Here is a 22,815-nt window from a genome sequence, read left to right on the forward strand (position 1 = left end):
CCCCCTCCACCAGCGCGGCCGGGCGGGGACGGGGTCGGCGCAGGCGCCGGGCGGGGCCCCGCCCACGCGCCGCCCGAGCGCGCCCCGCGGACGCACGTGGCCCTTCCGGCGGCCGCCGCAGCTGCGCGGGCCTCGGGCGCGCGGGCCGCCCAGCTGTCAATCACGCGGGCTGAGCTCCGCAGGGCGGGAGCGGCGGCGGCGGCGGCGGCGGCGGCGGCGATGGGACCCCGGCGAGAGATCTGCGGCTAGCCGGCTGCACTTGCTCCACGGGTCAGGGGATCGGAGGGGGCAGGTAAAGCCTTGCGGGGCCCAGGGCAGGCTCTCTGCGCTCCGCTTGTCTCTCCCCACTTCTCCCGCTCCTCCCTTCCTCTCTCCTGCCTCGCTCCTCAGGCGCACATCTTCCTGATCTGTTTTTCTGTGTCTGTCACACATACACAACCACACACACACACACACACACACACCCCTTACTCGTTCACGTTTATTATATGTGCACGAATCTCTACAAAGATCATGCATATTAAAATCCGGGAACACATCCAAATTAGGGGTAGCCCACTCCATGCTTTGGTGATTTGTGGCTTGTGTTACGTAAGGACTGGGGAGGTATACAGGGAAAACTTAAAAGAGTTTCTTTCCCGGGAGACGAGAAAAGTTATGTGTTAGGTAAGAGTCAAATACGGATTGGAAGTTTGCAAAGCTGGTTTGATTTGTTTTCCAGGCTGAATCCACCCCACCCCCACATACTTGCTCTCCCCATTCCTTTGCCATATTCAAAGATACGTGAGGGCTTGGATCTAATCTCAGGACCTACTTCTTTGTGTTGTTAGAAAGAGGCCTTGGGTGGGGGTCAGAGCTGATGACCTCAAAGAAAACACAGCTGCGGTTAAACAGCTGGTGTTGACTTAATTGGTTCCTGGCTCTGAAGCAGAAATGTTTTCAGCACCTTGGAGAGATCCCCGGGCTCCAGACCAGGCCAGCCTTTGGTAAAAGGCAAGTGGGGAGTCCTTTCCTTCAGAGAAAAGGGGCAAAAAGACAGACAAAAAAAGAAGAGACATTTAATGGAGAGAGAGGCACGGATGGGGGCGGGGGGGGGGGGCTGCTGTGAAGACCACTTGTTTTCTTTCACTTATCCAGATCCAGGACCCTAATAATATAATTTGCTCCCCTTAGCCCCCGCCAAATCTGCTCACATACCACCTACAAAATAAAATTTGGGGGCAAAGAAGTGAGTCTATGGCTCATAGAGGCTGAAACTGGAAAATACAGAAAACAGTCTGTCAAGCCTCAACTAGACTTGCTCACCTCACGTCTTTGAGGTTCTCTTCCACATGGAACTGCTCATCAGCAAGAATTTTTAGTGACTGCTTGAAAAATATTGCCCAGCTATTATTTTATTTCACATGACTAGAGTAATGTAGGGCGCCAGTATCTCTATAGCCAGCCCTGGCGTTTTAATTAAATCTTGCATGGGCACCTGCTTTTCTTAGGCAGATGGAAAGTAAAATGATCATGATAGGAAGAAATGGATGTAGGAGTAAAAAAATCAACCCAATGAGTAAATCATCTAAAGAACCTCAGAAAGTCTAAAACGCATGTAAACAGATCGAAAATACCATGGCTGTAAGATTAATTTACTTTACAGTATAATGGAACAGGCACCAGATAGATCAATTCTGGAGCAAATAAAGCTTTTATTTAGAATTTTTAAAATACAGGTGTATTAGTCTAGTTGTATTACTGACTATGCAGAATAAAATTATATCAAAATAAGAATAGTGTTTGCATAGTACGTTATAGTTTACGAAGCCCATTTATATTGTCTCGTTTACCCTACAAAGTCTCCTGAGAGCCCATTAAAAAGTTATGAAATATGTATACTTTTGTTAAGAAGAAATAACTCCCTGCTCTTCAGCAAGAAGTCCTTTGCCAATGTTTTGGTCAACCTTAAAGTGACTCTTTACAGGGCATAAGAATGGCCTATGAAATTCAGATTTTTATCTATATCACATCCTGCAGAGTTTTGGTTTGTTTTTGTTTTTTTTTTCTTAAATAGGTTTGAAGGACGATGTGCCGTTAAAAAGAAAGGCCAAAGACTAAACAAGGAGAAGAGGAAGAGGAAGACTTCCAAGGTAAGATTCCATCCTTATCACAAGCAAATTCATAAGCACCTTGTGATTTGCACATAGATAAAGAGGAGGTTTTAAGAGAATATGAGTTCTTTTCCCCTTCTCATTTTGATTTTGGACTTTGTATACCTTACTTTAAAAAACACCTCGAAGGAGTAATAAGGTAATGGCATATCATTACTCCTTTTTCAAAAATTATAAAAGTAGGGGCACCTGGGCAGCTCAGTTGGTTAAGCGGCTGACTCTTGGTTTTAGCTCAGGTCATGATCTCAGGGTGGTGACATTGAGCCCGGCGTTTAGCAATATGCACAATGTGGAGTCTGCTTGAGAGTCTCTCTCCTTCTCTCCCTGCCCCTCTAACTCATGGGCGCTCACTCTCTCTCTCTCTCTTTCAATCTCTCTCTCGAAAACAAACAAATCTTAAAAACATTATGAAAGTGGCTGCGTACTTATTGACTTAGATGGCATTAAAAAGCTCAGAATACAGAGCCGCAATCTCTACCACAGCTCCAAGGAAATAAAATACCTCTGCGATGATCTTCTGGTAGAAACACATTTTCAAGTTTTAAGGTCATGCTTATACAATTCTAGAATACCTGATTTAAAAATGAAAGAGCTCTTAGCCAGCTTTCCTCCCTCCTGCATCCATGCGGAGACTGAGCCCTTTTAGCAAATTGACCTTTTGGTTTGGTGCTGGATAAATGGTCTGAAGCAGCTTTGCGCCTCTACCCTGCAGCCCTGGCTCTGTGGAAAAGTGGCTCTAATGGGGACTTCACTCTCATTATCTCCGAAGGATTTTGTGGGAGAGAAAAGCAGTATGAAAAGATGGAGTGATATTTCAAAGAGAATAAATAGAACAGGGCCTGGGCCTGGCTTCACAACCGACTCACCCAGGGAGCCACGGGAAAGCACTCATCTTTTTTGTGCCTCAATTTTCTGCCTCTCTTCCCTCAAGGAGACCATGAAGGCAAATAATATAGAGTCGATGATGTTCTTGGAGTTTCGAGAGGCATGAAGACTTATTTCTGTTTTCATGGCTAAGAACATTTTTTTAAAGTAAGATAAAAAAGTAATTGCCTTTATTTGACTGAGTCAAGTTTTCAACAAATTGGCACAATCACATATTGGTACAGGTAGTGATCTTAATAGTACTTGTATGGGTTTACTTGCTGAAAGAGGGATTGTTCATGGAGGAAGGGAGGAAAAACAAAATAAGACGAAATCAGAGAGGGAGACAAACCCTAAGAGACTCTTAATCATAGGAAACAAACTGCAGGTTGCTGGGTTGGGGGGGAATGGGCGGTGGGCATTAAGGAGGGCTTGGTGGAATGAGCGCGGGGCGTCATATGCAACTGATGAACCCCTAAATCCTACCCTGAAACTAACAGTACACCTGTGTTAACTAAACTGAATTTTAAGAAAAAAAAATTTTTTTAAGATTTTATTTATTTATTTGACAGACAGAGATCACAAGTAGGCAGAGAAGCAGGCAGAGAGAGAGAGAGAGAGGAGGAAGCAGGCTTCCTGCAGAGCAGAGAGCCCGATGTGGGGATCATGACCTGAGCCGAAGGCAGAGGCTTTAAACCACTGAGCCTCCCAGGTGCCCTAAGAAAAAAAAACAAAAATTTTTAAAAGAGGAATTGTTCAAAGGATTCTCAGCATTTCACTCCCTCCAGCTATGAATATCTGAGGTTTTGGATTTATTTGTTTTTTGTCTTTTGTTTTTTTGTTTGTTTGTTTTTAAGATTTTATTTATTTACTTGACAGAGAGAGATCACGAGTGGGCAGAGAGGCAGGTGGAGGTCGGGGAGGGAAGCAGGCTCCCTGCTGAGCAAAGAGTCAGATGTGGGACTCCATCCCAGGACCCTGAGATCATGACCTGAGCTGAAGGCAGAGGCTTAACCCACTGAGCCACCCAGGCACCCTGTTTTTTTTTTGTTTGTTTGTTTTGCTTTGTTTTGTTTTGTTTGTTTTTTAAGATTTATTTATACTTGGGAGAGTACGTGCACAAGTTGGGGAAAGGAGCAGGGAGAGAATCTCAGGCAGATTCCCCGCTAAGTGCGGAGCCTGAAATGGGGCTGGTCTCATGACCCTGAGGTCATGATCTGAGCCAAAACCAAGAGTCGGACGTTCAACTGAATGAGCCATGCCAGTGCCCCAGCAAATATCTGGTTTTGGTGCCCATTTTGTCGCCCTTCTTGCTTCAGCAGGGTTTCTCTTTCTAATCTAAGTGTCCACTGAGAGCAGATTGTGTGCTCCTCAGCTTTATTATCTCACACAATCTGGCCCATCATTAGTGCTGTAAAAACAAGGAAGGAAGGAAGGGAGGAATGAAAAAGGAAGGATGATCAGACCATCATCCACACCCACCCATGGACCCTTTTATTTCAAAGAGTTTCAAAGTGCTTGTCACCAGGACAGAAAGCACCCACCCTCAATAAGCTTCCAGTCCCTCACATACATAGTGGTTTGGACCATGAACAAATACGGCACGTACGGAGCATCAGATGGTCACCAGCCCTATACAAAGAAATGAGTTTGGACAAGAGAAAGAGAGGGATAGAGGGCTGGCATCAAACACTCTAATTGTCGGAGGCCACTTGGGGAGGGGCGATGAGGCCTGATACCCTCCTCCTGTGGGTCTCCGGAACATGGCCGGTGTGCTGGATGCCAAGACTGGAGGAGCCAGTTGAATGTATCACCACGAAAGGAATCGAGATAGATACCACAGATTGTAAAAAGAAGAAAACCATGCCCAGATCCTCAACTAATTAGCCTAGAATGTCCTTTGAGGAGAGTAAAAATAACTCCCTCTTCATAGATGACCAAACCAACAGGCAGACGCTCGTGTTGCTCGAGCTCCATCATGATGGCCACGCCGGCAGCAAGGACAGAAAGTCAAACAGGAACCAGGTAGGGTGTTGATAAAAGGAGTACTCACGTAAGCCCATTTAGGTACAGTGCTGGAAAATATTTTCATTCCGCCGCCTTACCCCCTGTTCATGCACTTCCTGGGATGTTAAGCCTTCTCCAGGACCCATCCCTGAACAAGAGTCACAGACAGAACATTACTGCTTCTGCAGCTGCTACTCCGGCTATAGTTACTCCAATATGAAAGCCAGATTTCTCCGGAGACCTTGCTCACTGAGTAAATGTTGAGCCAAGCTGAAAAGCCTCTGCACATACCTTCCCGTGCTTCTCGGCCCTCGCTGGTTTTATAATAATTGCCCAGCTTTTAAAAGGGACTTTATGAAATGACATCGAGACTCCTCTTGATGGTAACGGGAGGTGTCAATCAACCAAGCAGATTCTAAACAAATGTAACATTTTCTATGTTGGGACAAAAAGTTACTGGCTTCACTAGGAGCAACTGTAACTCTGTTGTGTTTCTGTAGGTGCAAAATTCTCATTATAACCTGGTACATTTTTAAATTCCTTTCTACTGATCATTCTCCTCTAAGAATGAATCCAGTAAGTTATGCATCTGGAAAGATGTATGGAACCTCTGAGGTCCCCAGGGGCTACAGGCATAACTCATTGTAGTGCATTTCACTTTACTGTGCACCACAGATAATGTTTTTGTTTTTGTTTTTGTTTTTGTTTTTTACAAATTGAAGGTCTGTGGCGACCGTGAGTCAAACGAGTCTATCAAGCACCATTTTTCCAACAGCATTTGTTCACGTCGTGTCTCAGGGTCACATTTTGGTAATTCCTACAGTATTTCAGACTTTTTCATTATTGCTGTGTTTGTTTCAGCGATCTATGATCAGTGATCTCTGATGTTACTATTGGGATGGTTTAGCGCACCAGGAACTCTGCCCATATGAGACAGCGAACAGAATCGATAAATGTTGCATGTGTTCTAACTGCTCCATCAACCAGCTGTTCCTCTGTTTCTCTCCCTCTCCTTGCTCCCCCCCCCCATTCCCTGAGACACAGCAATATTGGAATTAGGACAATCAATACCTCTACAGTGGCCAATAGGAGTTCAAGTGAAAGGAAGAATGAATTGATATGGCAAACTTCTATTTGATATGGCAAACAATTTCTATTTTAAGAAACTGCCACTGCCTCCCCACCTTTAAGTAACCACCCCCTAATCAGTCAGCAGTCTCGACACTAAGATAGAGACCCTCCACCAGCAAAAAGACTATGGCTTGTTGCAAGGTCAGATGACAGCATTTTCTAATAATGAAGTATTTTTTAATTAATATATAATACTCTTGTACCCTTAGTAGACTATAGTATAGTGTAAAAATAATATTTATATGCACTGGGAAACCAAAACAAGTTATTTGACTTGTTTTATATGATATTTGCTATATTGTGGGAGTTTGGAACCAAACCTGCCATGTCTGAGATACAATTGTACTGTTTAGGAATGCACACAATCCTGAAGTAAGTTGTGAAACAAATACTACACAACCATTTAGTCCACTTAATATCAAGTAATTGACCTACCTAATCACTTATATGCTCTTGTAAACCAAAACTTTCATACACGATAGTGATAAGGAATTGGGGACCATCTGACAATCAATGAGAGATGGGAAATCAGTAAACCCAGTTTTTTATCCAACAAAAATAACTGATTCACTCTGTAAACTCATGGCCAGAGACTCTTGGAAAACTATCTCTGGAAGGAATTCAAGGCTATCTGGCCCCACTGTCTTATTTTGAGGATGATAAAACCATAGGCCTGGTTGGTGAATGAGCTTACCAGCAATGTCATGACCAATACATTGTAGGTCAGGAACTAGGATTACAACCTGCCCTGTGTGGTTAGCACAACGCAGGCTGTGTTCTTGTGTTTCGTATACGTGGAGAAGAAAGTAAGGCTCTTTGGGATTCCTTTTCTAGCACAGATCTAGCATCACTAAAAAATCTGTTCTGACTTAGGGGTACAGCCTTCCATCACTCAGGCTCAAAAACATTTGTTTAGAACACTTCCCGTCTCTTTTATGATTTGACCTGTATTTTGTTTAATGAAGTTGGACTCCTGAGTCCCAACCTATAACACAGAAGCACTTGACCCCGTATGCTGGAATCCAGCCGTGCATGTCACATGGCCAGCTCCGCATCGAGCTCTACCCTGAGCAAGAGGGACTTCAACAGCGAAGACAGCGCCTGCCGTTGCTATGAGGAATTTCTTTGTGCCCCAGTCCTATTTTTACCCTTTCTCCATGCTCAAGTCTCTGATGTTTTATAGGACACCTGGAAATACGTGTCTGGATGACTTGGTCTGATTATGCAGAGTCGTGATTCAGGCCATACTCTTGCTTTCTGCGTTGTTGGCCATCTGCTCCCTGACTCAGGGGGTCACCTGTTAGCAGATGACTTTTTGATGCCTCAGTGTCTTCAGTGACAAAGCAGAATTAGTAAAGCACGAGTCCCTTCTCTTGATCAAAAGTTTTTTTTTCTTTTATCAATATTTACTTCCTTTTTTAAAAATATAAATTCAATTAGCCAACATAGTTTCAGATGTAGTGTTCAGTGATTCATCAGTAGCATATGATACCCAGTGCCCCTTGATCTAAATTTTATTAAAATGTCTCTTTTAAGAAGCACCTTTAAAATTATTCTACTTGTGGGGGCACCTGGGTGGCTCAGTTGGTGAAGTGTCTGCCTTCCACTCAGGTCATGATCCCAGGGTCCTGGGATCAAGTCCAGCATCAAGCTCCCTGCTTGAAGCGGGGAGCCTGCTTCTCCCTCTCCTTCTACCCCTCCCCCTGCTTGTGCTCTTATTCTCTCTTTCTCTCTCTCTAATGAATAAATTAAAAATCTTTAAAAAAAATTATTCTACGTAGACCCTTATTAATCCTCTTCATCATAAGGCATTAAAGGCACTGAAGCGATCATCCTAACACTTAAAATATGTAAACGAGGTTAACAAACGAATTTGATCCATCACAATTTGCTGTTCCAATCGGGCAAAAGTACATTCTAAAATCTTTATATTTTATGAAATAATATCCTTCTGAAATGTTTAAAAGTTAAAAAAAAAAAAAAGTTGTTTTTGTCTGTCTCTCCTGCTCGCTTTTTCTGGGTCATCACTCCTGGCTGTCGTATCGGAAACAGGGCGGAAGGCCCTAAACATAATACCGACCAACAGTAAAAAAGAGGAGAGTATTGGTCAGCATCAATGGGATCAATCTGCCTCGTTTTTCTAAGATCAGGGACATATATTTTTTTCTGCATTTGACAGCATTTTCTAACCAGAATGCCTTGTTGGCCGTGAGCACCCGTTACAAGATAATTTAATGGATTCACTTTGTGCCCTTGGGACAGGACAAGGCTAACTATCTGGGGCGTCAGCTTTTTTTTTTTTTTTTTTAATATTTTATTTATTTGTCAGAGAGAGCGGGAGAGAGAGTGATCACAGGCAGACAGAAGCAGGCTCCCTGCCAAGCAAGAAGCCCGATGCGGGGCTCGATCCCAGGACGCTGGGATCATGACCTGAGCTAAAGGTAGCCGCTTAACCCACTGAGCCACCCAGGCGTCCCTGTGGGGCTTCAGCTTTGGTTTTACCTCCTGAATTCTACCCAGCCGGACTCGGGGTCCACACAGGGCCCTTCGGCAGCTCGGGATCAATTCTCCCTCGTAGATAAACGTCACTGCATGGTTTCTGGATGAGGGTTTGGAAACTGTTCCTGTCTGGTGTTAACCTGGGTGACATACAGGACAAGTCCTGAGAGAATTTGGTTCAACGGGAAAAAGCTCTTCTACGTTGCTCCTTGTCTTGTCATCGGGAGGCCATGTCCACACGGGGAAAACCATCTGGAGGATAACTGCAAAATCTAAAAAAAAAAGTATTTCACATTCCCATCATGTGTATCTGCTTATGTGAAGATAAAGCCAAACACCAGAGAATTACTAAAAATTTCCTTACTCACCCAAATTGCTGTCCCTCAGCAATTCCTTTTTTTTTTTTTTTTTAACATGGATTAATAACCAAATGCTTCTCTCTAAGGGTACTAATTAGGTGAGATCAAGTTGAAATTTCCATCTTAAGAAGACCGAGTCCCTAGGGATGCCTGGGTGGCTCAGTTGGTTAAGAAGACCGAGTCCCAAGCAACCCACCCAGAACATAGTTCCATTTAGCAATTCTCTGGCCTCTTGTGTATAGTAGACACTTCCTGCAGCATGATGACGGTCTATGTCTACCCTCTCCGTTAGGCTCTATCATCCCGCGTGGACAGATGTGTCCACAAATAATGACTGAAATATTTAGGGTTAGAGCCGGTGAGGTGTAAAGTATTGCCTGAGCCATTTGTGATTAATAAACCATGACGCGTGCGTTGCTCAGCAGCCTTCAAACACAGATTCCATACAACGTGACAATTAGCTAAAATGTGAGAGCAAGATCCACGAGATCTGAGAGCAAAATTGCAAACTGCTGAGGAGTAACACCCCGTATTTTCCACCAGGGAACGTGGGAAAGCATCCGAGAGGACAATCCGAGACGCATTCCGTCTGTAGCAAGTGAGAGGACCTAATTCTTTAACATGTAAGTGTAAAGACGACTGGTTTTTAAAAGATGAAAGATTTCTTGTGAAGACAATGAAAATCTCGGCTTCTGTGTCGCCGTTTTTCATGTGGCTTCATGCTTCCCTTTTTGCATAATTTAAGGGAGCTGTGCCATTATGTCTCCTTTCATTTATGGAGAACCAGCGTCTAGTCGTCAAGTGTCTGGGGGTAATTTTGCATTGAGTGAAAAAGCAGAGCAGCTTATAAGAAAGGCTGGTCTTTAAAAATGTCTTTTCTCTTAAGAAAAGAGCACTGTTCAACTAGACTAACATGACTCAGCCCAGTTCTCACCTTTAATATGCCTTTTAATCCGGAAGCCAGAGCGCGGGGCTGACTGATCCCTGGGGATGTTGTCATTGCAGCTGGGAAGGATGAGTTCTTGCAGCAACATCTGTGGGTCCAAGCAGGTGCAGGCAGCTACCGAGGGCGGTTACCAGCGCTACGGAGTCCGGTCCTATCTGCATCAGTTCTATGAGGACTGTACCACCTCGATCTGGGAGTATGAGGATGATTTCCAGATCCAGAGATCACCTAATAGGTGGAGCTCAGCATTCTGGAAGGTAAGGAAAGAACACGTGTGTAAGGCAAGAGATGGAAATGTTATCGGCTGTGGTGAATCCTGTCGCTGTGAAGAGCTGAGGGTTCTGGTCTTCTCTGTGTGCCTCCGTCTTGATGATCCCAAGGGCAGTCTTCTTCCCTTAGGAGAGGAGAACATAAACCTTGAGCTGAAGAAAGCCCCCAAATGCAGGACAATGGTTGATTTGCAGGTTAAACATAAATAGGTATAAATGCCATCATTAATTATTATTTTTGATACTGATATTGATGGGCCGCTGAATTCACCAGCTGGGAAGCCACCCATAGGCAAAATCATATAAGCCCTCCCCCCAATAGGCTTGGTAAGCATCATTTGACATATTGCAGCAATCATTAAAGAGAAATGATCAGGTATTGAGAGAGATTTGAGGCTGAGGCATAGTACAATGGTCAGCGATGGTCAGTGTGCTGTCTCTGCCTCTACCAGCCATGATCAGAGACTGTTAGCTTGAGCTTCTCCACAGCACTTCATCTGACAGCATACTCAGTCATTCAGCGTACAGTTGTGAGCCCCTACTCTGTGCCGAGAAGCTGCAATGCACTAGACATTGAAGTGATGAGAAGGAAAAGCCCTTGCCCTCTTGGAACCTGTAACCGATCACGGGAAACAGAGCATAAATGAATAAACCACATACCAGGAGGTCAGGTGGTGACAAGCGCCGTGGAAAGAAACGCATCTGGACAAGACGGTAGGGAGTGATGGAGCCAGGGTGTGGCATAGGCTGTTCATAGACAGTCTTTCAGAGGAGACGCCATTGGAGCAAGTGCCAGGGCGAGCTGAGGGACAGGACCGTAAGACGACCTGGCTGAACATCTTTTTGGGCTGGGAAGAAAGCTGTGAAACAGGAACCGATTTTGTGTGCTTGGAAAGTAGCAAGAGTTCAGTCTGGCTGGAGAGGAAGGAAGGTGGAGGGGTAGGACAGGTGGCGGATCCAGAAAAACAACGGGACAGAGACGATTTGTGTAGCCCCTTGTAGGCGATCATGGGGATGTTGGCTTTTTCCTGGAGAGGTATGACGAGCCATTTTGAGCAGATGAGTGACATGAACCGACTCCTATTTTAACAGGATCCTACTGACTCAGCATGGAAAGTAGATTATAGGAGCACACGGGTCGAGGCAGCCAGATTATTTACGAGGCTCTGAAAGCGCCCAGGCAGGAGCTGATGTTGGCTTGGATTAGGGTGGTGTTGGTAGAGATGGTGAGAAGTAGTCTGATTTAGCATAAATTTTGAAGACCACATTGTGAGAACGTGCCAACAAGGTAGACGTGAGAGAAAGCAGAGTCGGCACGCCTCCAAGGCCTGCAGTCTGAGCTATTTACTGAATGATGTTACAGTTTTCTGGGATGGGAAACCCCAGAAGAGCAGTGGCAAGTGGTGGGGAACCAAGAGTCTGAGTCTGGCTGTGCTATGCTGGAGATGTGAGTAGGGATCTCTAGCGGTGATTCACATAATGCTTGTGAGCGTGGACTCCGCCGTCCTCAGATTACACCGCTTCAAACCTCAGCCCTTCCATTTCACAGCGCTGTACCTTTGGGCAAGTTAACGGACCGTAGTGAGCCCAGTGGTGATGCTGATCATCCCTACCCAGTAAAGTTGTGAGAATTAAATAAGATGTTTCACATGCGTTCAAGGATTCAGTGCCCCAGTCCCTCCTATCAGTGGTCCAATGAAACATTGGATCCTGAAGTGGAAAGAAAATTTGAAATCTACTTAATAAACAAAGTACTGGGCAACACAGTTGTTAACAGGGACGAGCCAAGATCCGCATTAATTCGATATCTTACAAGTGTCGGGTACTCGGCATTAAAATTGGTTGACCCAGCATCCTTGCCCTGTAGAACTGTCATCTCTGATAAATCCTCACCGGCCTGGACCGACGAAATATGCAGCCAAGCTTGGCACATCTTGTATTTACCCAGTTAAGTGGGTGGTTGCTTCCCCATGTGTCAAAAAAACAAATATTTGCCTGACAGATCCGTCGTGCCAAGAGCCTGAAATGCCAGTATCGTACAGAATACTGAAAGCATTCACATGGTTCCAAGGCACAACCAGGATGAGATGTGAGAAGCTATAAATCCATCAAACGAGACTCAGGTATGGATTTCAAATAAAGAACCCATCGTTAATGACCAACCCCGGGGTTCAGATTTCAGAATTCTGTCTTCTGTCTGACCCAAGCAAGGTTCAAAAGTACTTGTTTCCCATTATGCCAAACCTACTTTAGAGACTAAAACTGGGCAGAAGTCCATGGGCTCATAGAGATTATATTCCAGCAAAATCCAAATCCTAGACTCAGATCCTCATCACAAAATGCAAGACTGACATTCCGAAGCTTCGAGTCAACCTGAATCATGTGAGAACTCACTTAGAGACCCGTCCTCTACTGGGGGAGGACACTAACCATTCTTCTGTTTCCTTCTAGGAAGGACAAGGGAATCCATTCCAGTGGGTTTCATGAAATGTTTCCTATCAGTACAGAGAAAGGCAATGATTGTGCCCATGCTTCTAGCATCTGCGGGTGGTTCAAGTTATGGGCTTCCCCTTGCTCCCCTTCCCAAAAAAGCAGTGCTAAGGGATTGTTGGTCTCTCGCTGAGGGCTAGGACATTGCCCCTGAGCCGGCTTCAGAGCGGTGGGCAGCTTGGAGCGGCTTAATGAGGATGGAGATTGGACTCTGATGAGCTTGAGGTAGAATCTCTGCCTGCCACGTGCATCTAGAGAGCCTGTAGCTCACGGTGCTAGTCGTTCTTTCCTCTACAAGTGATTCTGTGTCCACTGTGTGCACGGTCACGTGGGAGGCTCTGGTTGTGAACAAGACGCGGTTGCTCACCTGTGAATTAGATACAGCCTTGACCTGACAGAGCTGGCGAAGACAACAGGCATGTCCGCAGAGAGCTACAATCCGGCACGATAAACGCTACCCTCAAAGGAGTCCCAGTACTTACTGGGAGCGCGGGGATTGGGGGCAGGGAGGGTCTGAGGCAGCCTGGGGAAGCAGTGGGTCCACCGAGAGATCCCCTGGGAAGAGGAGACATTGGAGGAGAGGGGGCAAGAGACGAGTGGGGGCAGGTACACAAGAGTGGGATCACAGAAGACTTTGAAAGGCTTTGAAATTGGTACTTTTCCAGAACCTTCTAGCTTGAGTCCAGCAAGCGGGCAAGAAAATAAATGTAGGCTTTCTCAGGGGGATTGTCTCATAGGTGTAAACACACACACACACACACACACAGGATTCCACACACTCTCTGGACCCCACAGGTTCTACACCGCGGCTGCCTCAGCCACAGCTCCTTTATCCTAGTGCCTGCAACGCCTGGCACACGCAGAGTCCCTGTGACGTGATCCCACGGAGCCCCTGCCTCCCGCGGCACTGCCCACGACTCAGGCTGGCTGGGGTGGGACTTTTCTTCTTAGTCTTGCACTCGACCTTGACAAGAGCTGCCGCCGCCCATTTGTGCGACAAATCACCTCCGAACGGCAGCTGTGAACTAACGGTGCGACCCCCTGACCCGACCCAGGCTTTCCTCACCTCAGAGTCCCTCTCCTTCCTACCTTCTCCTCACCCATACTAGAACCTCTCAAACGGTGCCCCCAGCCATGTGCAGGCACGAGATAAGACCGTCTCCTCCAAGCCTCTCTTAACGGGGAGCGACTCGGGCTCCTCTCTTTCCTCCCAAGACCCTCCTCCCCTCTCTCCTGATGGCTCCAGTTCCCCCGCTGAGCTAAGTCAGAGTTTCAGTATCTGTCTTAGATTTTCTCCAAAGTGTAGCTAAAGATTGCTGAGTTGGTTTTATACTAGGAATGAGAAGAGCCCCGTGACCGGGTGGGTGGCAGGAGCACAGAGGAAGTGGGAAGAGAGGAAAGGAGGAGGAAAGGGGCCATCTTGAGTATTTGGGGTTGGAGGAGCCTTTGGGACATTTCTGTGCAGATCTTACCACTGGCTGTCAGAAGTCCGGGGCGAGAGCCCAGGAAGGAAATCGAGGCTGGAGATGGGAGCTTAGAAGTCCCTGGCACGTAGCCAGGAGTTGGAACTACAGCTGCGCATGCAACCCTAGAGAGATCTTGAACAAGAGATGGGAGTCAAGGGGGAACCCTGGGAAACCCCAGTCATTTGAGAACATCTGGCCAAACCGGTTGAGAGTGCCTCGTTAAAGATGCAGACGTAGAAACAGGAAAGAGTCGTGTCGGGGACAAGAGTTTTTAAGAAGGCAAAAGCACTTAACGTCACTGGCCGCAGAGCATTCGAATGAGGTCACACTGGGTTGGACCATTAGGAGGGTCTTCATGGCCTCGGAGAAACCAGTTTCAGTGACACTGTAGGACTCGGCCTGACTACCAAGGACTGGATGAGTTCAAGCCGTAGCTAAAGAGAGACACAGGGCTCCGGAATAGCTTTGGAAGATGGGGACAGTGGCTGTCCGCCCATGCTGGAGGGACCGAGCCTCCATCAGGTGGGAGGCCAAGGCCGGGTGCCAGGGATCATGCCTGGGGGCGCGTGGGCTCGGTCCCGGCTGGACATCAACGGTTGCTCCACAAAGCTCAGGGTCCCTACAGGCAGGTCAGGCCAGGTGAGTTCCATCTGCTGTCATTGCTGGCAAGGGACAGCCCTCAGAGCCCAGGTCCTGCTCAGGAGAGGTCAGAGTGGTCTTCAGGGCCGATGACGAAGACGCGTCCCGCTTGCGTCCTGCTGCTGCTTCCGCGGCGTGTTACCTCGCAGCCAGAGGGCTCCCTTCACCTCCAGCTCCCTCAGCTCCACACGTTCCCCGACGCTGGCTCTCACTCCCAGCGGTCATTACCACACCTTCTGCCTTTTTTTTTTGAGCCAACGCAGGTCTGTTCTGACCTCGTCGGCTCACGCAGAGATGACGACCGGGATGCTGGTCTGGGTCCCAGCCGGAGCCGGCCGGCAGCCTGCATCAGCAGGGTTTCTGGAATCCGGGTTTTCTCCTCCCTGTCCGAGCCCCGTTTCTGCAGCAGGTGCTGGATTCTCACACATCGTCCCCACAACCAGGATGCCATCAGAAGTCACCGTCCTCGCTGCGGCCTGTTAGGTTTGTCCCAGCGGAGGCGCCCTTCTCTCTCGGCATTGGGCCGGCCCGACCACCAGCCATCCCAGGGGCTGTGCCAGGCCCCAGGGGACCCTCTCCCCGTGGGGTCCCAGCTCTCTGCCTGGACCCACACTGGGCTGTCTGTGCTCTCAGACCCTCAAGGAGCCCTGTGTTGCATTTTTTCAAACTCTAAAGAGAGCCCCCTTTCTCTTAGGCCAAGGACCACTTCAACTTAGACCGTTTTTACGGCTCTGTATAGCATCACTCCCCAAATCTTCATTCCTTTCCATTCTCCAAGATGGCACCAGGGCTAGGCTGATGCATCGCAGCATCCCGTCTTGCCTCTGTCCCGCGCTCCGTGGAGACGCATCCTTCAGATCCCACGCGTGCCCCTCCAGTCCTGCCCTCCCGTGCCCTCCCAGACAGGTTGTCGCCGTGTTCCGGGTCCTCTCTGGGCACGGGGCTCGGAGGGCCTCTTTAGACTTGCGTGGAGGGTTCCTTCTGGACCCTGGGAGTCGGTGTCCGCCGCCGCCCTCCCCTCCAGAGACAGCAGCCCCCCCGTCGGATGCCCCCGTTCAACAAGGGCAAAGGGAGAAGGCTCGGGGAACCCGGCCCCTTTCCAGTTCTTGAAGTGAGCAGGAGTTCTGCCATCTGCAAGGCACCGTTTGCCTTTTAGCTTCCGAGGGAGATTCCAAGAGTGGATTTTCATCTCTACATCGCGGCTCAGCGGAGGAGCAGGCTGCTCCCGGATTCGGTCACCTGCCTCCCCCGGCAGCGGTCCGGTGGTCAAGTTCAATGATTAGAACGTTCACGGAGTGTAAGGCAGGAACGAGAGATACGGAGAGCAGGGCAGGACTAGCAGACACGGGGCGCTGGCCTCTGTCACCCTTCAGAACCTCAGAAACCACGATGGCTACCTTTACAGTCTTCAGCTTCTGAAGACGAGTGCCAGTCCTTGAGGAAGAAGGGGATTCGGTGACATGGGAAGCATGTCAGCGTGGATATTAATGTTCATTTAGCTCACGCATTCAGAATTTTCCAGCGTGACTCATTTTTTTTAAGTTACAAATAATGGTTAGGCTGTGGGGATGGATTTGCCACTATTTTCAGAAAAATAGAGAAAGCCATCCAAACATGATTTTTTTTTACAACCCAACTTTTCTGATGGTACTTGAGTCTCATGTAGGAAAGGTTCTGTTCTTTTCAGAAGACTTTTTATTGACTGTTTTTTTCAGTTTCTATATAATATTACATAATGGAAATCTGTTCCTCCATGGTGACTAAAACTCTGTGGTAATTAAAAAAAATAATAATAGCACATAAGTAATTGGTGAAGTGCCATGGGAGAATAAAAGGAGAGTGTGAGCCTTGGTGACCACACCCACCTGGGTTGGAGCCTGGTCGCTCCAGCCGCTGGCTACAGGACCCTGAACGATGCTTGTCCCAACCCACTGGCCTCCGTCTCCTCCAGGTGAATGTAGATAAAAACACCTCCTTGGGGCACCTGAGTGCCTCAGTGGGTTGAGCCTCTGTCTTTGGCTCAGGTCATGATCTCAGGGTCCTGGGATCGAGCCCCATATCGGGCTCTCTGCTCAGCGGGGAGCCTGCTTCCTCCTCTCTCTCTGCCTGCCTCTCTGCCTACTTGTGATCTCTCTATCAAATAAATAAATAAAATCTTTAAAAAAATACCTCCTTTTCATAAGAAGCTGTAGAGCATCAAGGGAAAAAAACATAGCGAACCCTATGCCTAGGTCGTGAGCGAGAGCTCAGTAATACCAGCTCTCTGATGGACTTAGGAACATGTTTTCCTTCTATTATCCCAATCTTCTTTATTAGTGCATTACCCTAAAACTTCATAAATAAATTAAATAAATACGCTTTAAATTCAAAGCTCAAGATAGGTGCTGCGCATTTGGTTTTTTCCCAACATTGTTACGTTCACTAAAAGCAATTAGGGACAGGAGGAAATGTATTTAGATGCATTTAGAAAATAAATAACTGTATTAGCTGACCTTCAAGCGCTCAGATCGTTCTAGTGCTGTTGCCGCTGTAGCATCATTTCACAGGAGGCGCGTTTCCAGATAGATGTAGTGACAGTGACTTGTGACAGTGGGTGGCTTTGCCAGGTGCCGGGCTCCATTGTTGAGCTTGGCCTCGCTTGGTTCTCTCCATGACTCTGGTTATCGCTTAGCCTTTTACAAAGGGGGAAATGAATGAAGAAAGTGTTTAAGTAACTTTCCTTCTGTGACTGAAGCACTTGTTGGCAGTGCTGGAAGCCGTGCCCGAATCTGTCTGTTCCAAACCACCGCAGGGTGGACAGCCCCCTCCCGCTTCGGCGTGTTACCCTGTATCCTCTGCCACTTGCTCACCAACGTCTGTCCTTGGGCCAGTGACCCACCCTCCTTGAGGGGACATTTCCTGACCTGTAAACTAGCGATTATGGTGCCCTCCCACCACCTTGGGGGAAGAGGTGGGTACTTACGCAATTGCCTGTGTCCTCCACCCATGTCACCAGGAACATACGTGTAGGTTGGACAAGTTGAGCTGATCCCTCGTTGCAGGGAGAGAGGTGACACCACAGGATGTCCTGGGGAATTTCAGTAACAGTGTGAGGAAGGATGTGTTACGGGACGTGGGCTTTGGGTGGGTGAAGGGTCTGTGGGAGCTGGAGTTGGCTTTTGGTTGTCAGGGCCCATTCTATGATCGGACAATAAGTAAGTGATAAATCTGACCCACAGGGAGGGACCGACCAGGGTAAGACCAAAGCTGCCCTGGGTGAAGCAGGAACCACTGTTCGTATTTCCGGGGTTGGGTGGGGGGGCTGTGGATGGTTGGTGCTTGGTACAGTGACCCTGTCTGTCATCTGTGCTTAGACAGAATGATGAAATGGACTTGTTTCGTGTCCCTCCGTGATGGGCACAGAGCAAGCCCATCCGATGCAGACGTTCTGTGTCACAGATTATATGCATAGGGGGACGCTGCGGCCTCCCTGTGAGCTCCAGGCCGGCTTCTCAGAGCTCCAGGGCCTAGTGGAGAGGGCAGGGCTCTTCCCGGGTGCAAGACTGCTTCACCGTTGCTCAGAGACTCAAGGGGACAACTCAGTCCGAAGGTGATGGGGCCGCTGCATAGCTTTTTGCTTTGAGAAAGCTCAAAGGGAACCGTTAAGGCAGTGCTGGCTTGGCTGGTTGGCATTAAAACTAGAAAGTGCCTCCTTTCACCTTCTGTTATCATTAGGAAACGGTATAGGGTTCTCTTGCCAAAGTTGGGGTGCAGGGGAATATTAACTGCTCCCAGAAGCCAGGTCCTGCTCTGGGGAGCTCAGGAGAGCCCAGGCGATGAGCTCACCCCGTCCCGTCTCCTCGTGTCTTTCCCCAGGTCGGACTCATCTCCGGCACCGTCTTCGTGGTTCTCGGACTGACTGTCCTGGCAGTGGGATTCCTGGTGCCCCCCAAAATCGAAGCATTTGGCGAAGCTGACTTCGTGGTGGTGGACACGCAGGCCATGCAATTTAACGGGGCCCTGGATGCGTGCAAGCTGGCCGGGGCCATTCTCTTCTGCCTCGGGGGCATGTCCATGGCAGGGTGCCTGCTGACGTCCGTGTTCGTGAAAAGCTACTCCAAAGAGGAAAAGCTTCTTCAGCAGAAGTTTAAAGAGCGCATCGCGGACATCAAGGTCCACAGCCAGCCCGTTACAAAAGCCCCGGGCCCCGGGGAAACCAAGATTCCCGTCACTCTGTCTAGGGTGCAGAATGTCCAGCCTGTTTCGGCAACCTGAGACACCGCCCACCCCAGTCCCCCCTCTCTGATCACATGCAGTGTTAACAAGGAGCAGGGCCAGGTTTGGAGATGATGAGATTTGGGCTTTGGCTGGCCTCAGCCCAGGGCTCGGCTGTGGGCAGTGCGGTGCGGGAGCTCACCTCGGCTTGGCTCGGGGTCTTGGGAGGAGGTGACGTCCCTGGAGACCTGTGCGTAGGCACCACGCTGCTTCAGGGGGCCTCGTGTGCCCATGGGGCACCCTCGGGAGCTCCCCTCTCTAATATCGTGACTGTCTGTCCTTCCCCCCGCGTTCCTGGAGAGCGCCCAGCGGTTTAGACCAGATGACCAGTGGCTAACGTGGTGTGTTTTATTTTCTAATGTCGGTTTCCTGATTTTTTTCTTGTGTGGTGCTGCGTCTGTTCCTGTCTCACTACGTGTAAGATATTGTCATGTGTGTTCATAGACAAGTCGCGTTCCTTGATATTGACCCAAACATTCGTCTTCTAACTCTTCACATGAGGTTGCTGAGAATGGGTACAAATTTATCGGAGTTGTCCGCCAATCTTTTTTTTTTTTTTTTGGTTTGGTTTGGTTCTCTCCAGTGTTTTCACTTGAAAAGCTAACATTGCCAACTTTAGAAAACTTCGGGAAGAAATGAACTTTAGGAGTTTCTATGCAGCCTCCGAGAGCCGGGGAAAGGAGAAGCTACTACCCCCTAGCTGTGTGACCTCGGGGGTTTGTTTAACCTGCGCCGGCCTCAGTGTCCCCATCGATGCGACAGAGATCCTGGACTATGGTGTCTGAGATTCCTCCTTTGCCGCGTGTCATCGGGTCTCCCGGGGGCCATGCCTGCGATGTCCCTGGGGCTCTCACCTCGGTGGGACTGTTTGAGATCTGGACTCCCAGAAAAATCTCCGCATCAGCAGGTACTCACGTTTCAATATCCAGCCCCAGCAGTTTATACAGTGCTGTCGTGTTTTTATAAAGACTAAAGTAAGCCATCCTCAAATAAGAAGCCCGTGAGTAGATACTAACCTTAAAAAGGGTTTTCTTCCTCAAATAAGATGTTTGATTCTCCAGCAAGATGCTCATCTCAACCCCTACGCACTTTTACGTCATCCGTGGACTTAAACCGGACTGAGGAGAACGTGACCTTGGTCTTCTCTCAGAAATCGTGCCCCCTTCGAGTCCTGTGTCTCCTCTCTTTCCTCCCTCCCTGGATAATAAAATATGTGCCCAGACAGAACGTAAGTTGCCGTGTCATTCCTTCGCTGCGACTGTTTTCTCTCCAAGGAACGAGTCTCCATCCTGAGGCCAGGCAGGCGAGCTCTCAGGTTTCCCTGGCGAAATGGAAGAACAGAGTAAGCAATTAGCCTTTCCAGTGTGCACCGTGACGCGCGGCCCAGCGGGGACCCCGGGGCCCATCGGCGCCCTCAACAGAACAGGGATCAGGGGACAGGTAGGGGAGAAATCATTCCGGCTTCCTCAGGCTCTCACCTTGCCATGGATGTAGCATTTTTTTTTTCATTTTTTTTAATGTTTTTATTTTTTTTATTTTATTTTATTTTATACATAGCATTTTAATTGTACCCTTTGAAGCCTTGTGTAAGCCCCAAGCATCTGTTGAAGCCAACATCCCTGGAAGCCTCCCGTGCTTGCCTCGGCGTTGTGTACCAAGGAGTCTTGGAGGATGGAACTTGACTTTGAAAAGCTCCCAGAATGAAAATTAAGGGTGATGGGGCCTGGGAACCTTTAGGTACAGGCATGATTGCAGCCATAAAAAAAAGCAGCTCTGTTCCCCCAAAGACCTAAAGGGAACCAAACCAGAGAGAAGCTGAGTCTGAAAAAGCCATTCGGCATGTCCCGTCTGTCCTGTCCTGCCCAGGCTGTGTGAGAGCAGGAGCTGGTGAGGGCCCTCCCGGCGCCCTTGGCAGGAGCTGTAGGAAAGCAGAGGAGGAGGAGGACACACGCTTTGATCTTTGGAGAGGGTGGACCACGTGTACTCACAGGGAAGTGGGCTGACAGCAGTGGTAGAGCCGCAGAACGGCCCTAGAGCCTTGGGCTCATTCTGCCTGTTTCGGGGGTGAGGGGGTTGAGGGGGGAGGGGAGCCAGTCCCTCCTCTCTGCTACTGAAATTCCCACGGGTGTGCAGGGCAGTCTGTGCTCACAACGCCACTGGAGAAACACAATGTGTTCAGGCCTGGAGATCACACGGGGATAGCGTGGAGTGGGTCCCTCCCCTAGAGGACACGGGCCCAGCCACATCATTACGGGTCCTGCAAGTGCTTGGAGCAGCAGTGAAGGACCCCTGCTGCCTCCCGGGACAAGCCCCTGCGTCTTCGGCTTAGGAAGCCTACCCTGAGATCTTTCCAAAATCTGCCTTTCTAAACCTTCCACACATTGGACCAAATCCTATCATTCAGAGTCCCCTGCAAGCTAACCCTGCTTACACTCCCCTCCCCTCTCCCGGTCCTCCCGGCTGGGAAGATTTCCATGTGACTATTTTCTGCCCCCTCCTGCACTGTCTTCTGCAGGGAGACACATCTGTGTGCTCTTACTGTCCCTACTTCTGCTGTGCCACCTATGATATGGGGTCCCTACCCGTTTTCAAGTGTGTATCAGATTTAGAACCCCCGTCTTACTGTGTGCACAGCATCTCAAGCCCAAAAACTGAAGGCACGGCCTCCTGGGGTCTGAGCTGGCTCCTTCCCAGACTTACTCTGATGCTCACTCCAGAGCCCTGCATGCCGCCCACACATCACTGCTTTTCTCCTTCATCGAGCCTTCTCTCACGGCTGTAACCATCTGCCCCTGCACTGGTGATTGGACCTGTCATTCAAGGCCCAATCAGGAAACAACAACAATAATCACGGGACCTAATATGTGCTGAGGGGAAATCAGCCTCTTCCTGGACACGGCCAGCATTGTGTATGAACACTTCTCTGTCTCTGTTATAATTGGTTTACACACCTGTTTCTTCCATTAGCAGCTGGACTGTTAGCTGTTTGGGTGCAGCGACCACATCTTAATGAGGGCAAACCCTCAAAAATGCGCTATGGAAAAGCTGTGTGCTGCTATGACATGGGCACTTAAAACAGCTATTGCAGATTTACTTAGAGCCAGGCATGAGAGAAGCACAGAGATAATTGGTAGAGGCACTAAAATTTCTGACCTAACGAGAGAGAGAGAGAGAGTGTGTGTGTGTGTCTGTGTGTGTGTGTGTATACAGGGGATCTTGTGGACAGAACTAAGACCAGAGTATAGATACGGGTACCTCAAAGCAAAGGTCTCCTCAACCCAATGCTTTGGACTGGGGGAGCCCAGTCTAGTGGCTGGTTCGCCATTACAACCTCTAAAACCAGAATCTTCCCTCCAGGGAGCCCTGCTCACAACACAGAACTCGCAGACATACTGCTCATTCCTGGGAGAATCAGACGGAAGACCCGGAACGGCCCAGGCAAGAGCAGAGTCATTGTCTCCAACGCTCCTAAACCAACCATGTATTTCTTCATCCTTGAACAGGGAAGTATGGCCAGAATGATCAGACACGTCAGGGTCAGCACCTTGAAAGCAGAAATGCAGAGAGAATAACAGATTCCACGGGAAGCACGAGTGTTTCAGGAATCACAGGAGAACTCTAAAAAAATCTAATTAGTCTTCAGGAAGAAATGGCACCCATAAGACAAAAATAGGATGCCATGAAAGAGGAACATCAAATGGTTTTAAAATAACAAATCGCTACATGAATAATTTGAAA

General features: G+C 48.4%; 1 protein-coding gene across 2 annotated transcripts; it reads left to right on the top strand.

Annotated features, from left to right (window-relative positions):
- The first annotated feature begins 126 nt into the window (after positions 1-126).
- NRSN1 (neurensin 1) lies at positions 127-20,304 on the top strand. Of its 2 annotated transcripts, XM_082731499.1 has the most exons (6): positions 127-292; positions 2,057-2,132; positions 4,951-5,042; positions 9,557-9,636; positions 10,019-10,216; positions 18,679-20,304. In XM_082731499.1, exons 5-6 carry the CDS (start codon positions 10,028-10,030, stop codon positions 19,075-19,077), a joined length of 588 nt encoding a protein of 195 aa, XP_082587625.1. In that variant the 5' UTR covers positions 127-292; positions 2,057-2,132; positions 4,951-5,042; positions 9,557-9,636; positions 10,019-10,027; the 3' UTR covers positions 19,078-20,304. The 2 variants fall into 2 exon arrangements, with proteins under 2 accessions (XP_082587625.1, XP_082587624.1); XM_082731498.1 differs by lacking the exon at positions 4,951-5,042.
- The last annotated feature ends 2,511 nt before the right edge of the window (positions 20,305-22,815 follow it).

This window comes from Mustela nivalis (genome assembly GCF_964662115.1).
Source record: "Mustela nivalis genome assembly, chromosome: 5".
NCBI lineage: Eukaryota > Metazoa > Chordata > Mammalia > Carnivora > Mustelidae > Mustela > Mustela nivalis.